Here is a 24,122-nt window from a genome sequence, read left to right on the forward strand (position 1 = left end):
GAAAGCTGGGGTAAGGGGAGGAGGTGGAAGCGGGCGGCAGCACCAGCTTTAACTCCTTTCCCTGCACGGGAAAGGTGAGGTGAGGCGCGGTGCCGCCTGGGCTCTGGCACCCCAGCCCCCCGGCAAGGGCTGTCCCAGGAGGGTGCCCAGGGACCCCCAGGCCCCCCCCGTCCTGCCGGGCTGGGCCAGGTTCATCGCACGAACAGCCAGAGTGGCGAGGGAGGCTCGTGGGGTTCCCAAGCCCCCCACACGCAGTGGGGAGGAGCGAGGGGCTGCTGGGGTAGGGAAGGGCCAGGAGCGGAGGGCATGGGATGCACCCTTCTCTGCTTGGTGCCCCCGGGGCTTGGATGGAGGAGAGGAGAGGGAATGAGCTCAGCTCGCTGATTCAAGACCAGGCCGGGCCTGCGAGCCGAAATCCACGGCCTTGGTGGAGCAGGCGACGCCGGGGCAGGTCCGGGCTGCCGGCGCCCTTTGGGGGCGAGGGCGATGCCCGGCACCCCGGGGAGGGGATGCTCCTCGGGGAGGGGATGCTCCTCGGGGAGCCGGGCCGTGCCCCCCGCACACCGGCTGCGCTGGGGCTGGCGCAGAGCCCGGACGCCCCGGGGGGCGGCCCCGACCCCCTCCCGGCTGCAGGAGCCCAGCGGCCGCGCAAGCCCCGGGCCCAGGGGCTGGGGGCGGGCTGAGCCCCGGCCCCGGCGCGCCCGCTGCGCCGCCAGCCCGGGCCGCCCCTCCCCTCCCCTCCCCTCCCGTCCCGTCCCGTCCCCTCCCCTCCCCTCCCTCCCTCCCGTCCCTCCCCTGCCCTCCCCGCCCCCCGGGCCGAGCCGCGCCGCGCCGCGCCGAGCCGAGCCGCCGGCACCGAGCGGGCACCATGCGCCCAGGGTGAGCGCCGGGGCCGGGGGGCTGCCGGGCGCCGGGGCCGGGGCGCACCGGGACCCCGGAGCCGCCGGGGCTGGAGGGCACCGGTAGCGCGGGGACGCCGGCGCCGCCGGGGCTGGGGAGCACCGGGACCCCGGAGCCGCCTGGGCTGGTGGGCACCGGGGTACTGCGGGGGGACCGTGGGGGCGGCGGGGCTGGGGGGTACCGCTATGCCGTGGGGACCCGGGGGGCGCCGGGGCTGGGGTTCACCGGTCTCCGGTGCAACGGTGCCGCCGAGGCTGGGGGGTCGGCGCTAAGCCGTGGGGACCCCCGCGCTGCCGGGCGCCGCGGGACTGCGGGAGTGGGGGGCGCACCGGTCCGGCCCCGGGCCCGGGCCGCCGGGCGGGGGGCACCCCGGAGCCGGCGGGAGGGAGGTAACCTCTTGCTCTCTCCTTCGCTTCCCGCAGGTGCCCCCCGTGGCGATTGCTGCTCCTCGGGCTCTTTGTCCTGCTGGTCCCCGCTGCTTCCCAGGAGCCAGGTAACGTGCGTGGGGTGCTGGGGAGGGGGGTCCCCGCCGCTGTGCCCGGGGTCCCGGACCCCCTCCGCGTCCTGAAGTCCCCTGTCCCCTGGGATGCGCTGCGAACGCAGCCGTGCTCCCCAGCAGGCATGGGGTCGCGTCTCCCCCCGGGCCAAACGCTGCGCCCAGACTGTGGTCCCCAAAGAGAAGGGTCATGGGGGGTTTCCCCCACACACACACCCCTTCAACGGCCATGTCCTTCGTGGCCGCTGGGGGTGGCAGGTTGGGGTCCTGTGTGCCCCATCTCATCAACGGGGCACCGGGGAAGGATGCTGGGGAAACGCTGTGCCGGGCAGCCCTTGAGAGAGATGCCTGGCTGCAGCGCGCTCGGAGGCTTTGCTGGGGTGAGAGTCTGGTCCATTCTGGTTGTGGGACAGATGGGATGGCGTTGCCCCAAAGTGGCCGTGCTCCATGTGTTAGCGGTTTCTGCAACGCCTGCAGAAGTCTTCCCCGTGACTGCTTGTCCTTGGAAGCGTTGTGAGCGGTAAGAAGCCTCGAGCATGTGCCCTGGGGATGCAACACCTCCCATGCCGCTTGCCGGCTTTCCCCTGCCTTCGGGGCTCTGCGAAACAACCCACTCATCTCACTCTCAAGCTGCTCCAGGAGAGGGGAATGTGGCGCTGACTCAACTTTCCAGCCCTTCTTTGCCCCATGGGGCACGCGAGCCGGTTCTCCCACTGCCTGAGTGCATGAGCTGCCTGTTTTCCTGGTGAATTTTACCTCCCCGCCGGGGAAGCTTCCTCCTGGCTGCCAGGCCGGCTGAAAGCCCTCCTCCCCTTGCAGCCAGACTGGAGGCATGCCCAGCGTGAGGCGGCAGAGAGAGCCGCGGCTGACACAGGGAGCCCCCGACCCCACTTGCGGCCCAGGAACCCCGTTTGCAAAAGCAGCTGAACTGCAAGTGATGATCCAAAACCAGGCTAGGGTGGCTTTTCTGCAGGGTGATGTTCTGGTTGTCTTCTGCTTTCGCTGAGCGTTGTCAGCTTGCCAGCACGTTATGAGGCATGGCTCGTGCCCCTCTCTGTCATTGCAGGCTGGGCAGGACGTGTTGGTAAGTGGATGCCCCAGGTACAGGCGAGCTGCAAGTCAGACAGGCGCTGGGCCGTGAAATCGGTGGATTATTTACTGAAGCAAGGCTTCGTGTCATCTAGGAACAGCTCGGGCACGGTTGCTAGCTCTGCTGGTGGCGGGGTCATGTCGCGGAGGGGAAGGGATGGCCTGGGCAGTGGGGATGCCCAGCGCTCCCAAAGTGTGTCTGGGAACACTTGGAGAAGCTCTCAAAGTGCCCCGGGCTGGGTTTGTGACGCCACTTTCCATGGCGTGGGTGCCTCCTGGGGGACCGCGGGAACAAAGCTCCCCTTGGAGGTCTTCAGAGATGGGAACATCATTCCCATGTGAAATCCTGAATTGACTATTTTAGGTCCCTGGAGACCGTCCAGTGTGGCTGAGCTGAGCTGGAGGGCTAGGAGCTGGTTTAACAGTGGTTAGTCAGAGCTATTCGTGCCCTTCCCACCCCCCCTCTCCGCTGGTGTCCCGGCTCCCGGCACCGCACTGGACACGGAGGGCTGGCCAGGACCCTTTGCTGAGCTGAAGCTGCATCCCCCCCACCTTTGAGCAGCCACGCCGGGGGACCCCAAGGAGGTTTCATGTAGCACACAGAGGAGCTAAACGTTGGGGGGGCACCGCTGGCGCCGGTCACCGCTGGCAGGGAGGTGCCCGTTTCACCCAGCCGAATTGGCCGTCTCCCAAAGGCAGGCTGCAAATCGGGTTTTAAAAGAATTTGCAAGAGGGTTGGTGTGGCTTTTTTTTCCTTTTTTTTTTTTTTTTTCCTTCCCTTGGTTCGATGTCCAAGGACCGCAGGGCCTGTTCTGCCAGCCCTCCTTTGTGATGGCTCCTGGGGAATGTTTGCTCTGAAGGCCATCCTGGCATGGAGATAACCTTTCTGTTTATCTGCCTGCCTTGCAAATTTGGGGGCTTAGCTGCCCGGAGCTGGTCTTACCTCTTATCACCAGATCTCTGGGATTCCTCAGCAAGGGCACGTAGCCACACAGGGGATGGGGATGCCACAGGGATGCTGCTGTGGGTCCGGTCCTGAGAGCATGGGGGAATCGGGGCACGCACAGGGCCATGGGTGTCCCCCGTGCATGGGGCAGCAGCCTGGGCTGGGTCAGACACTGGGGAAATCCCCATCCCAGGAGCGGGGGATAACCCTGGGACAGGTCACTGGAGATGGGGGATCCCCACCAGCAGGGATTTACAAAGCTAGCCAGGGTTGCCCCAGCCCGGTGGTGGAGACGGCCTGACTTCATTCATCTTCTCTCGCGCTGAGTTTCTCTGCATCAGTTTGGGGCTGGGATGGGCCGGTAGGTCCAGGTCTTGGCTGGTGATGATGAGGAGGATGCAGGCAGCACCTGGGAAGCTGGGCTGCCTCCTCCCACTGTTAAATATAACAGGTGCCGGAGCCGCTTGCTGCTGGCGTAGACGCTCGTGCCTGATTTTATTTCCATCTTCAATGGCTTGTCGGTCTCAATGGCTGGGATTCCTTGCAAGCACGTGCCTTCAAAGATGAAACAGGTGCCGTGCAAAGCGATTTACAGCCTGTGACACAACTGCTTTGGCATCGGTGCCTGGGGATTTTTGACAGGTGGATTGGAGCTTTCGCAAACATTATTTTAAGAGTTTCTTCTAAAGACTAGGAGAAGGGCTGTGGGGAATCAGCCCCAGGCAGCACCCACCAGCATGGGTTCGGCTTGGGGAGAGTTGGCACCTCTCAGCTCCAACAGCATCGTTTGGCTGCTGAGGCCCTTGGGATGGGCTGGAGCAGTTGCTGGGCTGGGGAGGATGCTGTGCTGGGAGGCCCTGTAGGCTCTTCATCTCCTTATCAGCTGGAGGGACTTCTGTTTGCAAAAGCTTATCTGGGCGGCCGCTCTCTGCCATGGAAGCTGGTGGGGAGGGAGAGCTGCCCCAGGCTGCCGGCAGCTGGAAGGAGCCAAGCCTGTGGACGTCTCCCTGCAGCACTGCTGGATGCTCCCGGGGCTCCTGGTCCATCCCCTGGCAGATGGATCCCATCCCTGCTCCCCATCCCAAGGAGGAAGCAGCGAAGATGAAGTGGCCCCGCTTGGATGGCACTTCGGGGCTGGAAACTCAGTTTAAAAAGAGACTGAGTAGTCCTGCAGAGCGGCTGCGCTCCCAGGCAGGAATTTTCTTCTCTTTGATGCGAGCAACCTTTTCAAGCCCCGCTCCTAATTTTCTCAGTGGTTTTGCAGCTCTGTACCTGGACTCGGTCCTTCCACAGCATCCTTCTCCCAGAGCTCTGATTTTAGGTTTCCATGTGGGGAAAGGGAGCAGCTCAGGTCTCTCCTGGCCCTGCGTGGCCGTGGGTACCTGGGAGCTCCCTCCCCGCTGGCGCATGTCCCTGGGAGGACGGAGAGCCGAGCTGCTTTTCCCTGTGGCCGCTGGAAGATCCTGCACACACACGACCAGATCCCGGTGAAGTGGTGTTTCTGCTCTGAATAGCAGCCTCTTTGTGACATTGCTTCTTATTTATTTTGGCCTGCAGCTGGAATAACCTCCTCTTGCAGTGTTTATGTCAATACAATTTGGGTGCTGTTAAATAGCAAACCTTGAGCACTTGGAGAAGACAGAGCAACACGTTTTGCAATCCTGTTTCAAGCATTATCGCAAGGCTTAAAAAAAACCCCAAGCAGATAACTGTGCTGCTGGGAAAGAGTCTTTTCTCTAGTGGGGGGATGTCACCGCTTTTTTTTAAGGAGGCAGGAGCGTGTAGAGCAGGGAGAGAGCATGGGAGGGTGAAGACTGATCTGAAGCTGCATCCTCCCGTGAGCGCGGAGCCTGCGGAGGATGCTGAGGACCCTGGCACACAGGCGACACAGTCGCCACTATTTGCAAACCAGCCTCCTGGGCAGCCCGGGGGGTGTCTGGTGGAGCTGAGGTCTGTCCTTGGTCCTTCGGGATAGTGAGGGAGGGCTGTTCTCACCCCAGCTTGTGCCATGGGGTGCCACTGTTGTGTTCTCCAGCACATCTGGGGCTTGTCGCAGCAGCTCTGGAAGGAAGCTCCCGGGCACACAGAGCAACCTGCTCTTCTATGCAAGCCCAAGGCGTCTCACCCTCGTGTGTCTGCAGTCTTTACTAATTTGCTCACTCTTGCTTCAGCATAGAATAACAGAATGGTTTGAGTTGGAAGGGACCTTTGAAGATCACCTAGTCCAACCCCCCTGCTGTGGGCAGGGACATCTTGCACTAGATCAGGTTGCTCAAAGCCCTGTCCAACCGGACCTTGAACACTTCCAGTGTTGGGGCATCCACAACTTCTCTGGGCAACCTGTTCCTGTGTCTCACCACCCTTATCATAAAAAATTTCTTCCTTATGTTCAATTTAAACCTACCATCTTTGTTTAAAACCATTGCCCCATGACCTGTCACTACAGGCCTTGCTAAAAAGTCTCTCTCCATCTTTGTTGTAAGCTCCCTTTATATATTGAAAGGCCACAATAAGGTCTCCCTGGAGCCTTCTCTTCTCCAGGCTGAACAACCCCAACTCTCAGCCTTTCTTCACAGGAGAGGTGCTCCAGCCCTTGGATCATTTTCCTGGCCTCCTCTGGACCCACTCTAACAGGTCCATGTCTTTCTTGTGCTGGGGACCATGGAGCTGGTTGCAGTGCTCCAGGTGGGGTCTCACAAGAGCAGAGTAGAGGGGGAGAATCACCTCCCTCGACCTGCTGGCCGTGCTTTCTACCTGCTCCTGCTCTGGTTTGTGGTTACCCCGCCATGGACATACCCCCTTCCTTCTGAGCACTGCCTAGAGGATGGGGAGCTGGGGTTCCTGTTGCCCAGCCGCGTGGGAAGCCCCATGGTCCATGCTGGTGTGTGACTCAACAGTGCATCCTTCCTGTGCTGGAGTCCTCATGTTTCTCACCTGGGCTCCCTCCTGCTGTCTGGGGGCTCCCTGGTCTGCCATGGCTGTGATGGACAGGCATCCACCATAACCAGCAAAGTAGGGCCCAAGCAACTCTCCAGTTTGGTAAGGTCCATGCAGAGCCCCGTTCAGCCAGGAGAGATGTACCAGGGAGGTGGATTCAAGGAGGGCTACTTGCCCCGTGTCTGGAGAGCAGAGGGAGGAGATCCTCCATCCGCAGGCAGCCTTCCCATTAGTGCTTCCCTGCCTCAAGAGATGCTCTGAGCTTGGGGCTGCTTTGCAGAGGGTGACATCTCTGGGAGGATGCGTGGAGAGGGAGCTGGAGGAGACTGGGGAGGGAAGGAGCCATGCCATGCAAGCTCCTTGCGTGAGGCTGGCAGGGGCTGCCGCGCAACTTTGCCGGCGAGGGCTTGCCGACACCTCGCTGCTCCTGCTGTTGTTGGATGTGTGCAGTGCCAGCTTCTCTCCTGCACCGGTCTGGTCTGCAGCGACTGTTAGGGATGATGCTCTAAGCCCTGAAATAACAATCCCAGCCCGTGCACTGTGTCTCTTCCAAACTCTGATAGTTTACCAAGAAAAGAATTAATTCTGGCATTTCAGTAGAGAGTTCAAAGCACTGAAGGAGACATCTGGGATTAAGTATCGGATGTGTATCAGCAGCCCAGAGGTATGGGATTAATAAAGCATTTTAACGATCTTCTAGCGTATCTGATGACATTTGAGAAAGTGCTGGAGATGAACCCTTTCCAAGAGTGTCCTGCGCATCTCTCTGGCTGCGTACACATCCTTCTGTGATGGATGGGGGGCTGATGCTGAGCTCCACCTCGCCCCATCCCTCCATCTCTTCTCTGCTGTCTGTGGGGTGCTCTCACTGGCTCTCCTGTCCTCCAGCCACGTTCCTCATCCCTTGGGTACCAATGTGTGTGGAGCAGAGGTGCTGCTGCCCTCTGGGAAGATGTGCCCTGTCCTGCTGAGAGCTGATGCTCAGAGGAGGCACTGATGGGTGGTAGGTGGTGGAGAAGAAACCTGCAACGGTGTTGGCTGGTACTGAATCCCCTTGAATATGAGGGAGCAGGAGAAAGTCCCTGACTTTGTGGATGGAGGAAGGTATCTGGTAGCAGAACATGTGTGGTTTTTGGCTTTTAATGTCGGACTTGATTAGCCTAGAGAGCTTGTTGCCAAAGATATAATTGAAGCAAGGAGCTGAACAGAATTAGAAAATAGTTTGGACATTTGTACAGCTAATGGGGGCTTCCGGCGTTGCCTTAATGTGGATTTGGAGCCACTGGGAGAAATGTGAGAGTGGAGGCTGTGGGTGTAGGGAGAGCTGGAGCGGGCTTGAGGGCAAAAATGGGTTGTGTTGGGTGAGAGCGAGCAAAGAGCGGAGAGGGAAGGATGGGGCGGGGTGGGGGGGGAACCACCAGAAACTGGAAAATTAATGGCTGATACACTCTGGGTACCATCCGTCTGGATTGCGGTTAATGCAGAGTTGCTCAGACACTTGTGAGGCCAACTCCTGTGCTTGGAAAGCTTGGCTGCGCTATTAATGAGTGAGAAGCCTTCATTAAAGAGAAAGCCAGTGGGTATCTTGTGATGTTGCAGCCTGATGTCCCGCATCCCTCCCGGTCACCAGGAGCAGGGTTGCCTGCGGGGTGGGTGGCAGCTTGGTGGCACAGGCGGTGGGTTGCTTTGGTGGTGCTGGGCACGTTTGCCAGCTCTGCCCACATAAGCGCACGTCTCGGCATTGCTCGGTGTGTTTTCTGTTCCTCTGCTCGATTTCCTTTCCCGCCCAGCGTGTGTGAGAGCAGACCGTGGGCCAAAAAACCTCAGTGGCCTTGAGGTATGAGCACAGTTAATAAACCCTTTGGGGGTGAAGGGATGGTTCCCGCAAGCCAAAGGTGGGGTGGCTTTTGCCTCCCAGCAAGTGCTGGGGGCTGGGGGAGGGAGCAGGACCCCTCCAGGGGCTGCGGGATGGGGCTGCTCCAGGGACAAGGCTCCGGAGGCTTGCTGTGCTCCCGGCTCTGACCGGCAGCGCTGTTTGGCAGGAGCATCCCCGGCGCCGGGGGCTTTCTCAGCGAGAAACATCTGGTCCGGAACATCCCGTGTCTGCTGGTTTTCAGTTGAAAAGGTTGCTTTTGTGGAATTTTTATTGCTTTTTTTGGCATCGCCTCCCAACCCTTTTCTAAGATGGAAATTGGTCATTAGTGGATTTTATTGTATTTTTATTTTATTCCCGAGCTTGATCTGCTGGTTTCCTCCTCCTGAGGGACTGGAAGATCTGGCTGTTCCTCTGACCCTGGCCCAGGTTGTGGGAGGCTGTTTGAACAGCCTGGGGTGGGAATAGCAGCCTAGCACCAGGGAATAGCACCTGGATTCTGCAGCTCACTAGGCCAGCGTCGTCATCCCATGGTCTTCCCACCATCACTGCTGGCATAAATCTCCACCAGCTCAGTGGCCCTTGAAGCTATCTCTGATTTTATAACTCGTAAGTAAGCCACCCGCCTCCCCTCCAGTAAACACTGTAGTCAAACAATTTTTTTTCCAACCTCCTCATTAGTCTCTAACTTAATTGAGTCGGGGATTGTTGACTGTTGACTTTAGCACCTTTTCGATAACCCCAGATAAGCTGGCGGAGCTTGCTGGCTGCACCCATGCCAAGGATGGTGGCCTGGGTCCCATCCACTTTTCCATCCAGCCCGGCAGCATTCCCAGCCGAGGCAGTGCTGCACCAGGGTGCATCTCCCGGTGAGGCAGGTCAAGGAGGTCCATGTTTGATGGGTGCACGAGGCTTTGGCCATCACTCCTGCCAGCGGGTCCGAGGCTGCCGCTGCCGGATCAGGAGCTCTGTGATTGTTTTGGTTTACAATAGGCTGTAATTTATTAAATGGGTGGCAATGCAGGATGGGAGAAGGCAAGGGGTTGCTGAAAGCCGGGGGTTCCCCCCAGTGCCAATGTGGGACCCATGCCTCTGGTGAGATGGGTGGTGCTGGGGTGTTGCATGTTCTGCTGTGCCTGCTAGCAGCAGGATTAGCAGAGTCCCCGGGGAAGGGGTGATGTGGACCCCCCCTCCTAAGCACCTGTGGTCCAGGTTGGGGTGATGCATGCAAGTCAGGGTAGCAAGGAACCCACCAGTGTGTTAGGGTGAAGGTGAAATGATGTCTTGTCTTGCTCTAAACCAGCTCCCCAGGGTGGAAAGGCATCTTTTTGGTTCGATCCTTCCCCTCTGGCCCTGAACTGCTCTCCAGAGGGGCTGGGATCCTCATCTTGGGGAAACCTCGGCAGGGGGCTAGGTGTGGACGGAGACCCTGGGCTCAGCCTCGGTGGCGAGCGCTCGCACGGCCAGCCTGGTCTGGGGAAGGCAGCCACTCCTGAGGTTCCTCGCTGAACCCCAGCACAGGGCCATCTCCCCGCTCCCTCCTGGGGACCCCCGCTGGGACACCCACCCACTCTCAGCATCATCCCCAGGGATGGGGTACCTGTAGCTGCTGTCCCTCCCTCCCTTTGGGCAGGGGGCTGTGCTGCGGCAAGGGGAGTGGGCTTGCCTACACTCGGGACCCACAGGTGACACGGAGCCCCAGGACATCTCGTGTTACCCTCTCCCTGATGGCGGTGTCTCCCCAGCCGGGTCCTGAAACAGGCGAAGGGCTTATAGTGGCTACTCCCCCATGTGCCAGGACCGTAAGCCTTCAATCCAGCATTCGTTAGCATGTGCTCATGATCAATAACCACTTGCCTCACTCACTAGGTTAATTCACGCTCTGCTATTGAGCGCCAGGTTGTTCGCCCTGGGGAGCAGACAGGCACTCTCGGAGCTAGGAGGCCTCGTGTTTTGTAAGGAGATTACCTCCCGCTGCATCGTGAGCAGGGCTTCCCTCCCCAGAGTCCCGGCGTGGAGCACACGGCATGGCCATCGCCCTCCCGGGAGGTGCCAGCACCAGCGAGCCTGCGGGAGACGCCTGATCCAGCGCGGGCACGGACCCGATGGCTCAGCTCCCTGCAGCCTTATCGAGGGAGACGGACCCTTTCCAAGAGCGCCCTGCACGCCTCTCCCTACGCGGTGTGGAGGCAGGGTCTTCTGCGATGGACGGGGCGGCCTGTGCTGGGCTCTGCTTCACCCCATCGCTCCATCTGTTCTCTGCCCTCTGTGGGGTGCTCTCACCGGCCCTCCTGTCCTCCAGCCGTGCTCCCCATCCCCTGGGTACCAACACGCGTGGGGCAGCGGTGCAGCTGCCCTCTGGGAAGACGTGCCTCGTCTTGCTGAGAACCGGTGCTCGGAGGAGGCACTGATGGGTGGGAGATGGCAAGGAAGAGATCGGCAGTGATTTTGGCTGGTACCTAATCCCCTTGAATATCAGGGAGCGGGAGAAACTCTGTGACTTTGTGGATGGAGAAAGGTGTGTGGCAGCAGCACGTGTGGGTTTTCAGCTTTTAATGTAGGAGTTGATTAACTGGTTGTTACTTCTGCAGCTGCTTCAGGGACTTCTGTGCCTGGGGTGTGCTGTTAAATCTCTGTGCAGGGACAAGGCCAGCACTCCAGCCCCCGAGGGCATCCTTGGGGCGTGGGGAAGCCGGGGCTGGCTCTGCAGGAGCGAGTGCCGCAGCCCCGTGGTGAGCCTGGAAAGCGGCGATCGCAGGGCCACTCCTGGCAGAAGGGCGAGCTGTCCCTGCGTGTCCCCATCCTGTGACTGCACTCAGGCTGGCATCTTGCCTGCCAAAGCCACTGCAGGCCAGGTTGGGGATTTGCTCTCCGGATGGCTTTTTGCAGGGACAACTTGCATCGGGTGATGCCCCTGGGGCAGGGGACAGTGGCACCGTCAGGGCGGGCTGCTCTCCTCTGGGTGACCTGTCCTGGATTTCCTCGGAGTGGGTGGCAAAGGGAAAGCTGTGGGGGGTTTTGGCATCAGGAAGAGAAAAGATGCCCAGAGGGAGGTTTCTAACCTCTTCCCACCAGGTAGCCAGGGCACCATCTGATAAAAACATGTGGGTTTTTTATTTTAACAAGCTAATGCATCTTTTTGGTGGGGAGATGGAGTGGGCTGGGATGAGCTCTCTGTCACATTACTTAGCAAGGCAGGAGGTGGAAGAGGTTCGGCAGTGGCATACCCTGCGGCCGCTCGATGGTTTGAATGAGGATGCAGCTCGCCGAGGTCAGTGTCTGATCTCGCAGGGACTGTCGTAGGGCTGGGCTGGAGATAGTGTGGTTCCCTCCCAGCTGGGATGCGGGCGGGTGATAGTCCTGGTTCCCACTGGGTCCGATCCAGCATTGGAGCTCTGGGGCAGAGACATCGCTCACCGCCAGCCTGCCCCAACAGCACCCAAGGGGATGGGTCTCCTCGTGGCATCCTGCGAGGCTGGGATGCCAACCTGCGTCCAGCTGGCCACCAGCCGCTGCTGACGGTGGCTCCTTCCCCACCTTCTCATTGGGCTCAGCCGAAAGAGTTAACGAAACCATTTGAGAGGGGCCCCCAGAGGCAACTGCTGGAGGTAATAATCTTCTTTTGGCTTTTTTTTCTTTTCCCCTGCTAATTGCGGAGTTGACATCGTCCCCTCTCATGAAAGGCTCTTTTGTCGGCTGGGTTGCTGGGCAAAGCCTGGGCTTGGCAGCAGGTTGCAAGACCTGGGTCTGTCTCCTGCACATCCCTCTCCGGTGGCAGGTAGTGAAATGGCTCTTTCAGCGACAGCGATGTCCCTCCTTCCCTGGCTCCCATAAAAACAAAACAAAACAAAACAAAACTACAAAACCCCCTCCTTTTAGCCAACGGTGCCCGATTTTCGCCCCGGTTCCACCTCGCGAGCGGAGGGAAAGGTCAGCCAGTCTAGACGCTAATCCGTCAAGTGTTGTATTTCTTCGTCCGCGGGTGTCCTAGCAACAGGATTAATGCAGCAGTGTAAGGCGGACATTGGCTAGGTCCTGCTCCATCCCAGGCCGGTGGTCCGGATGCGTGCTGCTCCGCATGGCCGGGCAGGGGGGAGAGGTGGGCTGGGCTCCGGGGGCAGCCCCAGCCCCACGCCCTACGCCTGCCCCAGGCTCTGCTGGCAGCTCCTGGTGGTTAGCTTCGGTTCAGCAGTGGCGAAATTTGGGAGACGGGTAATAAAACAGGCTTTTAAGGATGTTTCGGCTGGCCTGCATCTGTCCAGGGATGGGTGGGTTGGTGGTGAAGCATCTCTGCCCCCAGACCAAGACCAAGCCTGATTTGGGGAGCACACTGGGGTGGGATGCTTGGGAGCACACTTGGGGATGCACACGGCCAAGTACAGCCCACCCAGTTACACCAGCTCCACCGCGACTGCACCGGGACTTTGGGACAGCCTGCATTGCTGTAAATCTGACTCTCACGGTGGAAACAGGTCTCCCAGTACATCCCCTGCATCCCACTGTTCGGGTCTCCCGGTACATCCCCAATGCTCCGGCTGTGTGAACAGTCGCTGTGCAGGGGTTGCTGTTAAGCTACCGGCATCCCTCTGGCCTTGGGGTGTTGCTGATGTGGTTTGGACTGATGAACAGCAGTTGTGCGAACCCCAGTAAAAACCGTTTTGCTTGGGTAGGGAGTAAAAGTGTTTCCCATTTCTTTAGTTTTGCTCTTTAACCTTTTTATCGCACTGTTGCTGTTCAATCTCTTGATGACCCCGGTTTGCTTCCAAGTCTTGCTGGTGATGCTTCACTGCCCGTGCCTGGGTTCCAGGGTGCAGCTGGTGCCAGCGTTTGGCACCCGAACGTCCGACGGGTGGTACCCCAGTGCGTACCACAGGGCGTTGGTGGGCGCTGTGCAGCTGGAGCCGGCAGTCGCAGCCCCCTGCATACACGGCGCAGGGGCACGAGGCAGCTGCCCACTGATAACATTGTCCCATTTTAATCTTTTAAGCCCTTCCTCTGCTTTCCCTGTGGCCCCTTCCGGGCTTTCTCCTGCCCTCCCTTCCTTGCAGAGGGGATGGCGAGCGTTTCCTCCATGAGCCGTGCAAGCCTTTGCCCCTTCCTTGCTGCAACTGTGCTCCATTGTGCTCCAACATCCCTGAAAAGGTGGGTGCAAAGCAACCTCCTCTGGCCAAAAGCGGTTTAAAGAGCAAAATCTGGGTTTAATCTTTGCCCTGCTCCAGGCAAGGCAAGTCGCCGCTCCGGCCAAGCAAGTGACGGAGAAGAGCTGGGGCTGGCCGGATACAGACACGACCCTGGGAGCTCCTCCAGTTTTCAGCATCCTTAAAAGCGTGGTCCTGGTCCGGTGGCGGGGCTCAGCCCCGGAGGCACTGAAGCCTCCATGCTCTGGCTGCCGGCTTTCCGCCCTGCAAGCGGCCACACGCTTTAATTAGGCGAGGGGCTGGCGGGGCTCCAGGGTTGGGAGAAGGGGGGTTCGTTCCCCGCAAAGCCCGGCCGGGTGCTGCGGGGACAGGCTGGAGCTTGCCCGGAGTCCCGTAGCATAGCTCCTTCTGCCTACGTGGTTTTTTTTTTCTGCAGCTGGGATGGGTTAAGTGGGGTTTTAGGAGCTGTTTCTTTTCTCTTGGGTGCTTAAAACAACAACAAATAAAAACCCACCCCGGCGAAACAGGCTGGTGACGCTGCAAGGAAGGAAAGATGTTGCTCTGCTGATTTATCGGGCCTTTTTTATCTTTACAGGTCACTGCTAGCATTTGTGGAATTGGCCTTGCTGCAGGAAAAACTGGTTTCCAGCTTTCCCGTTAGGAAGGAACTTCTGCGATCATGTAATTAAAACGCAGAAGAAAAAAAAAACAATAAATCCCAGAGCAGCTGGTTGTGGTGCTCGTAGCCGGGTCCTTTGGCGGCTGCCTGTGTCCTCTGCCTTTCTCCGTCCTTGGCTGTGCTGCCTGCAGCCTGTAGCAGAAAAAAAAAGCATTTTTTTGCCCTTGTTCTGGTCTTTCTGCCTCTTGCACTACCCTACAAAAGCAGAAAAAAAATCCACATTTTGACCATGGAAGTGTTTCAATCCATCTTGAAGCAGTTTCCAGCATTTTTTATCACCTTATCTGAGCTGGTGTTGGCACTGGGCTAGTGGGCTGGGGAGTTTGGGACCATAACTCCCCCGTCCCATAAATGAGGAGTGATGGGTCCGACGCATCCCCATTACAGCTCCCTTGCAGCAGGCAGCAGGGCAGCAGCTGCCTGCAGGGGCTCATCCCAGGGGTCCAGGGTCCCCAGGGATGCCTGAGCTTTTCAGGAGGGAAGGAAAACCGTGCCTCGGTGGGATTATTTATTTTTTTGCAGTTTCCTCTTTGCTGCCAGGTTGAGAAAGGACGCGCTGCGTAGACTCGGATATTTGGGAGGGGAATATTTTTTCATCCAGGGTGATGACGGGTACTGCTCGCTCGGGATGAGGGAAAAGACTCCCTGCTATTTGGGGCACCTTGAACCCCAAGCATGGCCATCGGGAGCAAAACCATCCTTAATAGCATTGTTTCTTAGGGATGACTAAAAGGAGGTCCCCGAATGACGTACCCCATGGGGCTCGCCCAGCCTTTCCAGCCCGCCCCCCCTTTGAACCCTGTGGTATGTGAATTTTTGCTGGTGTCAGAGGGTCGGAGGCAGCAAAATCCCTCCCGGTTAAAGGGTGGGAATACCAGTGTGTGCAGCTTGGGATAATTACCAGTTGTCAGCAAAACAATAGTGGCATTGTAGGGCAGGAGCGAAGCGAAAGGGCCCCGTCTTGAGCGTAATGTTACTTTTCTATTTACGTTGCCATAGTCTTTGCTGAGAAATGGCCCTATTCTCTAATCCTCCTCTTCAGGCATGCCTGCTGGTTTTTTGTGTGGTTTGGGTTTGTTTTTTTTTTAACCCTTACCATCCTGGAAAACAGCTTGCGGCCACCCATCTCCGTGGCACTGTGCTGCGTGGCCGTCCTCGGCTGGTGGTGGCGTGCCCGTGGGCTGGCCAGCTTTGCTTTGGGATGCTCATGCTGGGGACAGTGCCTATCCTTGTTCTTGACGTCTGTCACATTATATGCAGTCAATTCCAGTGCATTACAGATATTTATTGACGTAATATTTTATCTTTAAAACCAACTGATTTGATGAAGAAGGGAATAATTGGTCAACTGATGGCTTTTGGTCCCCATCTCCTGCTTATACTGAGGACCAGTAGATCTCTCATCCGGTGTGTTCGGTTGTTGGTTGGAAAGGGATGATGTGTTTTCTGGCCTCATCCAGGTCCTGTTGGCTTTCCCCAGTGCCGAAGGAAGCTAAGATATCCTCTCTCCACTTGCATGGAGCAGCAAAGTAGCCACTGACAACATCAACCTGTTTGACCCCTTTAGTGTTCATCTCCAGTGATGCTTGGACTTTCTCAAAAGATCTAAATTTTGCTGCTTAAATACTTTCTGTGCCAGTGGAGACACAGACTGTCATCCTGGTAGGGAGCAGGGGATTTCAGCCTTGGCTGACATCAAGTTGTCATCGCTCAACTTCATTTCAAAGTGTTCAACTGATTTGTTTTTTCTTTATCATTGGGACATGTGGAGCCGGGTAGGTTCAAGGGCCAGATGACGCTTTCCCTGTTTAAGTGGCCCCTCATCCAGGCTGCTAACAAAGGCATTAAATAGCTTTGGCCCCAGCATCCACCCCCAAAGGGTCTGCTGGGCATCTCACTCCCTCGTATGCCCCCACCATGGGGGACTGAAAGCCATGGCGAGGTCTGGCATGAAGTGCAGTGCCCAGCAGACAACCCTGGCATGGGATGCCAAAGCAGGATGGCCAAGCTCGGCTGCCTGGTGCAGAGGAAACTTTGGAAAGAGCAGGGAAATGATGCCAAAGTCAGCAGCACAGGCAAACTATTGTCTGAGGAGTGCAGAGAGGTGGAAGGACCACAGAGCGGACAAGGAGTCTTATTACAAGCACAGCCGGGGGCTTCCAGAGGCTCCAAGCTAAACAAAGTCCCCTGCGCTGCAGGAGGGCAGCACTGACAAGACTGAGGCTGGTTGGACGAGCGGGAGATTGCAGCTGAAGTCCAAAATCAAAAACCCCTCCCGGATCCCTCTTTTCCTTTCCGCTCCCTAGCAAAATAGCGTTTCTTGCCACCTGGCCCCGCAGCAACCACATGAGCTTGGATTTTGTTTGCTGTGAGCCACACTGAGGATGAGGTTAATGAACTGCTGGGTGGGTTTCCCTCACCGTAAAGCTGCGGAGAGGCTCCATAAAGCACCCACAAGCTGTGGCAGTTGCCTCTTGCAGCAGCATGGACCAGCTAGCACCCGGCATCCCCGGCTCCCGGCGGGTGCAGGATGGATGCTGTACCGCAGGATGAGTGCTGTACTGCTCCATCGTAGCTTCAGGTACTACTTTGTTTGGCAGCTCTTCTTTGTTTTGTATGGTGAATTGGGTTTTTTTTTTTTTAGCTGTGCTGGTATTTTCCTCTGCACTAAACTCCTGAAAAACAGCTGGGAATGGGCAACTCCCAGCTTTTGTCGTGCAGCCTTCAAAGCTGGTGCAGAGTTACCCTCCAGCAGCGCTCCTTGACATTGGCAGCTTAACATCCTGGCAGGGTGCAGCACGCAAGCATGGTCGAGGGGTGGGCAGGGTGTCCCGTGGGCCCTTTCCCAGTCCCCCTCGGTGCCCAGCCCTCTCCATGGCTGGGAATATGCTCGTGGCAGTCACGTCCTGATGTTTTGGGCTTCGTTGGCTTCTCTGGTGCATGATACTGGAAGACTTCGTTTGAGCTCCGGGGAACCATACCCCACCTGGGTAGCTTGTCCCCCTCTTCTCTGCTTTGCTTTGTGCAAATGAGCAGGTTGCGATGGCATCGAGTCAGCTCGTAAACCCGCCATCCCAGCCCTGATCTCCCCTCATCCCACGGTACAGCATCCATCCCGTGGCACAGCATCCATCTGTGAGCCGAGATGCCGGTTGCATTGGTCTCCCTGTATTTCTAGATAAATAGGTGCCTGGGAATAGGGATGCGCTCCCCAGCCGCGGACCCGCTCAGTCCCTCACAGAGATGGAAACCAACCCCCCCCCCGCTCCGATAACCGGCTGGTCGTGGATACGGCCGGAGCCCCCTCGGCTGTGTGCCGGGGCAGGAATTCCAGGAACGCAATTGAAATTCGGGGCTTCCCAGGAGTGTGGCTCCCAGGCTGAGCCGTGGCTCCCAGGCTGAGCCGGGACCTTGGTGGGGGGTGAGAGGGGGAGGTGAGTGTTCACCCTCCAAGGAGCAATTAATCTACAAGGTGATTTATTAACGCGGCAGAGAGTGAGTGAGGGGGTTGCATTCCTTCCCTCACCTCCCCTCGCCTTATCTCCGGGCTGTCGGTCGGCCGGGGAGGGAGGCGAGTGATGGGAAGCAGAGCCGGTGGCTCCTGTGGAGGCAGGGTGGTGGGGCTGGGGGCTACAGCTCACACCAAGCGCACCTGGCATTCTAAAGACCTCCTTGCACTTTTAAAGACCTCCCTTGGGTTTGGCTGAGCCCAGAGGTTGATGGCCCCTCTCTGCCATCCATCCCCTGGGGTGGCCAGGGCACCTTGCAGGGTGGCCAAAGTCACCCCAGCCCCAACTCCCTGCCCCTGCTGCCTTGTCCTCCTGCCCATGCGGATGGGGAAAAGGGGACCGCCAGCATCTCTTGTCTATGCCTTCTCGAGCTCGGGGCTCCCGGTCTTCGCTGGAGGGTAACGAGTTACAAGGCAAACTCGAGATGCCTTCAGTGAGACCTGCCCCTTGGCGTGCTGTTCCCCAGGGGCTCGACCCCCGCGGGTATTTTTAGCCACACTTGGAAGGAAGACTGTTTGCTTTGTGCTTTGCTTGCCCTGCCCGCTGCCGTTGCCTGCATAATTTCCCATGAGGGCTGACAAAAATACTCCTTAAATGAATAGGATGCATGCCCCAGCGCAGTGGGTGCCTCCGTCTCCGCTCAGTTCGGGAGCGGGAGGAGGATGCAGGTAACGGCGGGGGTCTGGGCACGGCTGCCCTTCTTCCCCCCGGGGTTATTTGATGGCTCCCTGAGGCAGTTGTGACATTTTTATGGTTTATCTTATCGAGGAATTTGCTGGGAGGATGTTTCTAGCTCTCCATGAGTAAATGTTTAGGAACGCTGCGGTCCCGGGAGCTCGGCGGTGTTGCATAGCCGGAGGCCAGGGGAAATGCTGACCTGGAGGCAGGTCCCCGCAAACTGGCACCTGCATCCTTTTTTGGGGCCGCGATGGGTGCCGTCACTCATGCCAGCTCGGCCCCCGTGCATCCTTGTCCCCAGCCCGTGCCTTCCCATCTCCCTGGCTGAGTGTCCATCCGTGGGCCAGGTCCCACTGTCTCTCCCCGGGGGCTGTCTCCACATGGGAGGTCAGCGGCTCGGGATGTGGCAATATCCTCGTGGTGTGTCTTGATGAGGGCCTTTTAACTGTTGTTTGGGCTTTTAGATGAAGAACAGATTAAAATCCCAAACATCCATAGGATTTATAGATACCATCTGCTGCTGACAGTCACTGAATTTTTCTGCTCGCTGCATGAGTGCTCCTGCCTCCTCCAGCATTTTGGCTTTGCCGGTGTCAAGGTTGCCTTCCTTCCTTCCCCAGCAGCATCCATGGAAGGGGAGATCAGCGGCAAATGGGGCATCAGCGGTGGTTCCAAGCGCTTGCTCTGCTGTGGTTTTGTGCCCTTTGGAGGTGGATGCTTTCTCAAGCAGCCTACAGCAATGTTGCCATTGCTGGTGGTAACCCAGCAAGCTTTTGGCAAGCTGCTGGTGGGCTCTGGAAAGGTCGTGGGGCTACGGTGTGTTTGCATCCCGGGGCTGACCCCACCAATGCTGCGTGTGGGTCGGCGCAGCTGCTCCAAAGGGACCGGGGATATTCTTACTGGTGGCCAAAAGCAAGAGGCGATTTGCAGCCATCCTGCCTGCAGGCTGGGGGAAGTCGGGGCTGGAGCTGGCAAACAGAAAATGGATAAAAATAGCCCCGTAATGGGCGAATTAAAGCCCCCAGTTGTTAAGGGAGGCTCCCTGGGAGCTGTGCCACGGGGATGCTGTGACCTCCATCCTTCCCTGGTTCCAGGGGTGTGTGGCTGAGCAGGGGGTACCCTGGGGGGGGTCTTTCCCTCTGTGGCTCAATCTCTTGGCAGCAAGATCTGCTGTCGGCGTTAAAGCCCTTTCTGCGGCTGCGCTGAATCTTTTTGGGCTCAAGGCTCCTCACTTGGGACGTCTCAGACCCGGGGTCCCCCGCTGGTTTGCGGAGACCTTTCCTTGAGATGCGAGCAGCTCCCTGCCTGCACTCTGTCAAAAACCGCTGCCCGTCCCTGCCCAGACCTCGGTGACCTCTGGGCTGGTGGCCGGGATCGGCCACCGGGATGGGTCGTCACCCCTGATGGGGTGCAGCAAAACGGGTCTCCTGAGGGTGCTTCCACGCTCTGCTCGGCCTGAGGCTCCCTCTGCTGTCCGTCTGCCTGTCCGTCTGTCTGTCCGTCTCCGCCAGCCCGGCTCTTGCTGTGGAGGGGAGGTTTGCTGAGCTGGGCTGGGGCAGGGTCCCCGTCCCCTCCCAAAAAGCTGAGGGGAGAGCAACCCAGAGCTGCCCCGGCGAGGGCTCGGGACGTGAGCTGGGGACGCAGCGCACGCCGCGAAGCCCGCTCTGTTCATGGCCGGGTTTGCCGTCCCCGGCCACTGCCACCACTGCCACGGGCTGCTCGCCTGGCAGGGGACACGCGTGGCGGGGTCGCTTGAAACCCGCTCACTCGGCCCCACTTCGGCCCCAAAGAATAACATTGTTTTTCTTTAACGGCTGATGGGATGCTGCAGGTCTGAAACCTGCGTGGCAGGAGCTTTTTTCCTCTGTTTGCCCCCCCGTCTTTCCCCCCTTTCCCCCGTCTTTCCCCTCTCCCCCCCTTCCCCCTCTCCCCCCTCTTCCCCCTCTTTCCCCCCTCTTCCCCCCTCCTTCACCCCCTCTTCCCCCTCCTTCCCCTCTTCCGCCCCTCTTCCGCCCCTCTTCCGCCCCTCTTCCCCCCCTACCCCCCATCCCCCTTCCCCTTTCCCCCGTTTCCCCCCTCTACGCCCCCTCTTTCCTCCCTTCCCTTCCCCCCTTCCCCCCTTCCCCCTCTTTCCCCTCTTTCCCTCTTTCCCCCTCTTTCCCCCCTCTTTCCCCCCTCTTTCCCCTTCTTTTTCCCCTTCTTTTTCCCCCTGTCCCCCCCTTTGCCCTCCCCTTTTGCCCCCTTCCCCCCCTCCTTTTGCCCCCTCTCTCTTCTCCTCCCCCCCCCTTTTCCCCCCTCTCTTTTCTTTTCTTCTGGGACAGGACTGAGCCCGCAATGAGCAGGGCAGCCTCATCCCCCTTTTTCCAGAGGGGCCGGGCTGCACCAGCAGATGATGGAGAGCAGTGGAAGATGCAGCCAGCCTGTTCAGGAGGGAACTGGGACCAGACTTAGGGTCCAGTTTTGCTTTAAAGAAGTGCAAAGTCATGGTGAGCTTCTGGCAGCATCCCCTGGAGCGTGCAAAGTGCTTTTTGAGAGCCTTTAGCCTAGCAGAGGCTAAAACAAGGGCTTTCCCCTGCTCTGCCAGCAAGCCAGCTGCCGTGGCTTCTCTTTGGGGAAATACTTCTCCAAAATATTTCACCAGCTGGTAACGTTCTCTGTCCCAGCCTGGCCGCTTGGTCAGTGGCAGAGCTGGGCACGCTGGGTCGGGATGCTCCAGTGCCACCTGTGCCACCAGGCCACCCTCCCGGCCCTTATTTTGGAAATCCCAGGTCCCTTATTTTGAGACACCCCAGCCCTGGCTCCTTCCCTGGTAGCCGCCGGCACAGAGGTGTGCAGTGAAATGAAGATCATTGACTTAACGAGGGCTGGCGGCACCCCTGCGTGCGGGGAGGTCCCGCGGCATCGCTGCTTTCCTCTGCTCCGCTATCGTGAGCTGCCTAATCCCAGCAGAAGGGAGAAAGGGGATTTTTTTCTGGCTGGGCATTGTGTCTGCACACGCTTGGGGCACCCCAGCATGGTGCCACTGCTGAAACCCTCCTGGCTGAGATGAGGCGGCTCATCGGGGCTCGTGATGCTCCCCCCTGGCTCTGGGAGCTGCCTTGGAGACGCTGCGTGGCTCCGGGGCGCTTGGATCGCATCCCTGCTGCAGGCTGGCACCCACCCCGCTTATCTCCCCCCAGTTTGGGGGAGAGGCCATGGGAGCACCAAGCTTTTCCCTCTGCCCTCCCCACCAGTGGGAGAGGAGCAGCAGTCACCGGCATCCCTCTTGGACGTGCCGAGGACGCAGGGAGGGTCCTGCACCCTGCCGGGATGCCGCACCCTCACCCCAGGGGAGCAGAGCCGGGCGCAGCAGGGTCCTGTCCAAACATGCCGGGGTGGGTTGGCAGGCTGGCTCCTTTCATCAGGTTGATGGGAGCATATGAGCTTCGGGGGGGGGCTGTACGGAAGCTCTGACATACGGACAAAAATGCGTCCCGCATGAGATTAGTCGTGGGCTGTTCCACAACACGCGCCCCTAACAGCATCCGTCGTGGGGCAAGCCTATTAGCAACAGCATCCTTGCCATGCCAGCTGTCATTTTAAGGGGAACACTAACCCGTTTCGCTTAAAAAGTAGCGTGGGAAATGTTGCGTAAAGCAAAAGAGATATCTGAGCATTCATTTCAGTGCTTTTCCTGAATATTTTTAAACTGGAGCGTCAGGAGAGTTGCATCCCTTCCCTCTCTGCATTGTGGGACCGCATTACCGCAGACCGTGGCTTTCCCAGCCGTGCAGCATCCCGGCTAGGGGGAGCCGAAATTGTCACCTCCCCGTCAATGTCCCTTCTCGGGGACACTTTTTGAGCCACAAAGGTGACTTGCCCCGCGTCATGGCATGAGCAGCGTGGTGGTGTGGTCTGTGGGTGTGCTGCATCCCAGCAGGGGACCGGGGACTTGGTGCTCCCCAGGGATGAGGGCTTGTCATCTCCAGAGCTGGGCACCATTGAGGTGGGGAAATAGGTCAGATAGATAGGTGGATTTTGGGTGATTTTTTTTTAAGCTGGGACGAAGAGCGACTGAAGTTTTTGTGGCCTGGGAGAGCGCCAGTGCTGCCCAGGGGAGATTTTCATCCCAGGCTTCAGTAAAACTCAAGTACTCAAGGTTACGATTGCTCAGACCTCCTGGCTTCCAGATGTCACTGGCGCGTGACGCTCGCAGCACGGGGGGGATCGCAGACGCTCCCCTCGCTGTCCTGAGACAGCACCTGGGGGGGTCCTGGCCCTGTAACCGAGCTGGGAAAGCGGCTCAAAAGCACTTGACTTTTGGGACTTGTGTTTCCGGCCAGTGGAAATCTTGGAAATGTTTTCTGGGATTTTTTTCCCTCCTTGTTTGGTTTTGCTCTGAGGTTATAACCTTTCCCTGAGACCTGGAAGGGGGGACTTGTATGTCCCACTGAAGCTTGGCATCTGTGGGGACCGTCTCCATGTGTGACCCCGCCATGCACGGCTCTCGACGCCGGTAATTTAACCAGATCCACTGAGCAGGGAGAGAGGATTTAGAATTTCCTGGGCAGGAAGGAGTTAAAAAGCTGGCAGCAGCAGCTGGGACAGGGAACAGGGTGCGTCTGAGGGCTGGCTCGGCTCCCAGAGGTTTTGGGGGGCTCAGGTGGGGACAGCTGGGTGGTGGGGTCCTCGGGGGGCCGTGCCGGGTGCAGGGAGGCTGGCGCTCAGGAGAGGAGGGTTTGGCAGGGCCGGCGGCACGGCCACTCCTCCCTCTGTGCTCCGGTTTGAAGGGTCTTGCGCCAGAGCCGGAGAGGAGAGAGCGATGTGAGCACTCCGGGAGTCTGGTCGGGGCAAAACTCCTGCCTCTTCCCTCCTTTCCCTCCTCTGGCCTCTTCATTTCGTCCTCTGAAGCAACAGGGCTCGTTTTCCCTTCCTAATGGCCCCGGCCCCACCTCGCCTGGGGTTTCTGCTCCTCCTGGCTTGCTGCTTCTCCTCCTCCGAAACGCAGCTCCTGGACTGGATTTGGGGCAGCACGAAGACCACAGGAAGCCCAGTGGCACCGGGTGAGGGAACCGCGGCACCGGAGCCGCTCGCCTCTGTGGCAGCTCCCACCCCCAGCGCGTCCCTGGGGACGTGGGGTGGCCAGGTGGTGGGGGACGTCACCACCGCACAGCGCCAGGAGCCGGATCCCGGCACAGCAGCACCTACGGGTGAGGGGACCGCGGCCAAAAACACCAAGCAGTGGGACGGGAATGCCACGGGGCTGGTGGAGAGCACAGCACGGCCAAGCATCACTCCTCCCCGCAGCATGTCACCTACCCCTGGCCAGGATGCGGCCAGCAGCTCCGCTGAGGATCCGCAGCTCCTGAGGACAGGGACCACCGAGGACCCACAGCTCCTGGGGACAGGGACCACTGAGGAACCGCAGCTCTTGGGGATGGGGACCACTGAGGAACCGCAGCTCCTGGGGATGGGGACCACTGAGGAACCGCAGCTCCTGGGGACAGGGACCACTGAGGAACCACAGCTCCTGGGGACGGGGCCCCCCGCAGCGACGGGGACACGGGTGTCCTTGCAGAGACCGGCAGGTCCCTGGCCAGGTAGTGCCCCTTTCCCTTTCTCACCAGGTGATGGTACCCACGAGCAGGCGGTGCCGCCCCGGGACCCCACGGCGCAAACGCCCCGACACCACCATGGAGCATCGCCCGCCCCACCGAACCTGTGGCACGGCACCGGCCACCGGGGGCTGGCTCTGGCCGGCATGAACGGGAGCCGGAGCCCTCCTTTGCCTAACAGGAGGGTGGCTAATGGTGTGGATCCTCCTCTTGCTGATAACTTCAGTCCTCGCGAGTTTGATTTACTAACTGCCGCTGCGCGACTCTACGGTAGTAGTGGCGC

The 24,122-nt window shown here is 58.9% G+C and overlaps 1 protein-coding gene across 1 annotated transcript in view; it reads left to right on the forward strand.

The window, feature by feature from the left end:
* Positions 1-809: 809 nt before the first annotated feature.
* The window catches only part of COL18A1 (collagen type XVIII alpha 1 chain), a 41,812-nt gene continuing 18,499 nt past the window's right edge, over positions 810-24,122 (forward strand). The window contains 2 exon segments of the mRNA XM_072874375.1: positions 810-879; positions 1,323-1,393. Of these exon segments, the coding sequence (XP_072730476.1) occupies positions 869-879; positions 1,323-1,393 (82 nt within the window). The 5' untranslated portion in view covers positions 810-868.

Source organism: Ciconia boyciana, chromosome 10 (assembly GCF_034638445.1).
Source record: "Ciconia boyciana chromosome 10, ASM3463844v1, whole genome shotgun sequence".
In the NCBI taxonomy this organism is placed as follows: Eukaryota; Metazoa; Chordata; class Aves; order Ciconiiformes; family Ciconiidae; genus Ciconia; species Ciconia boyciana.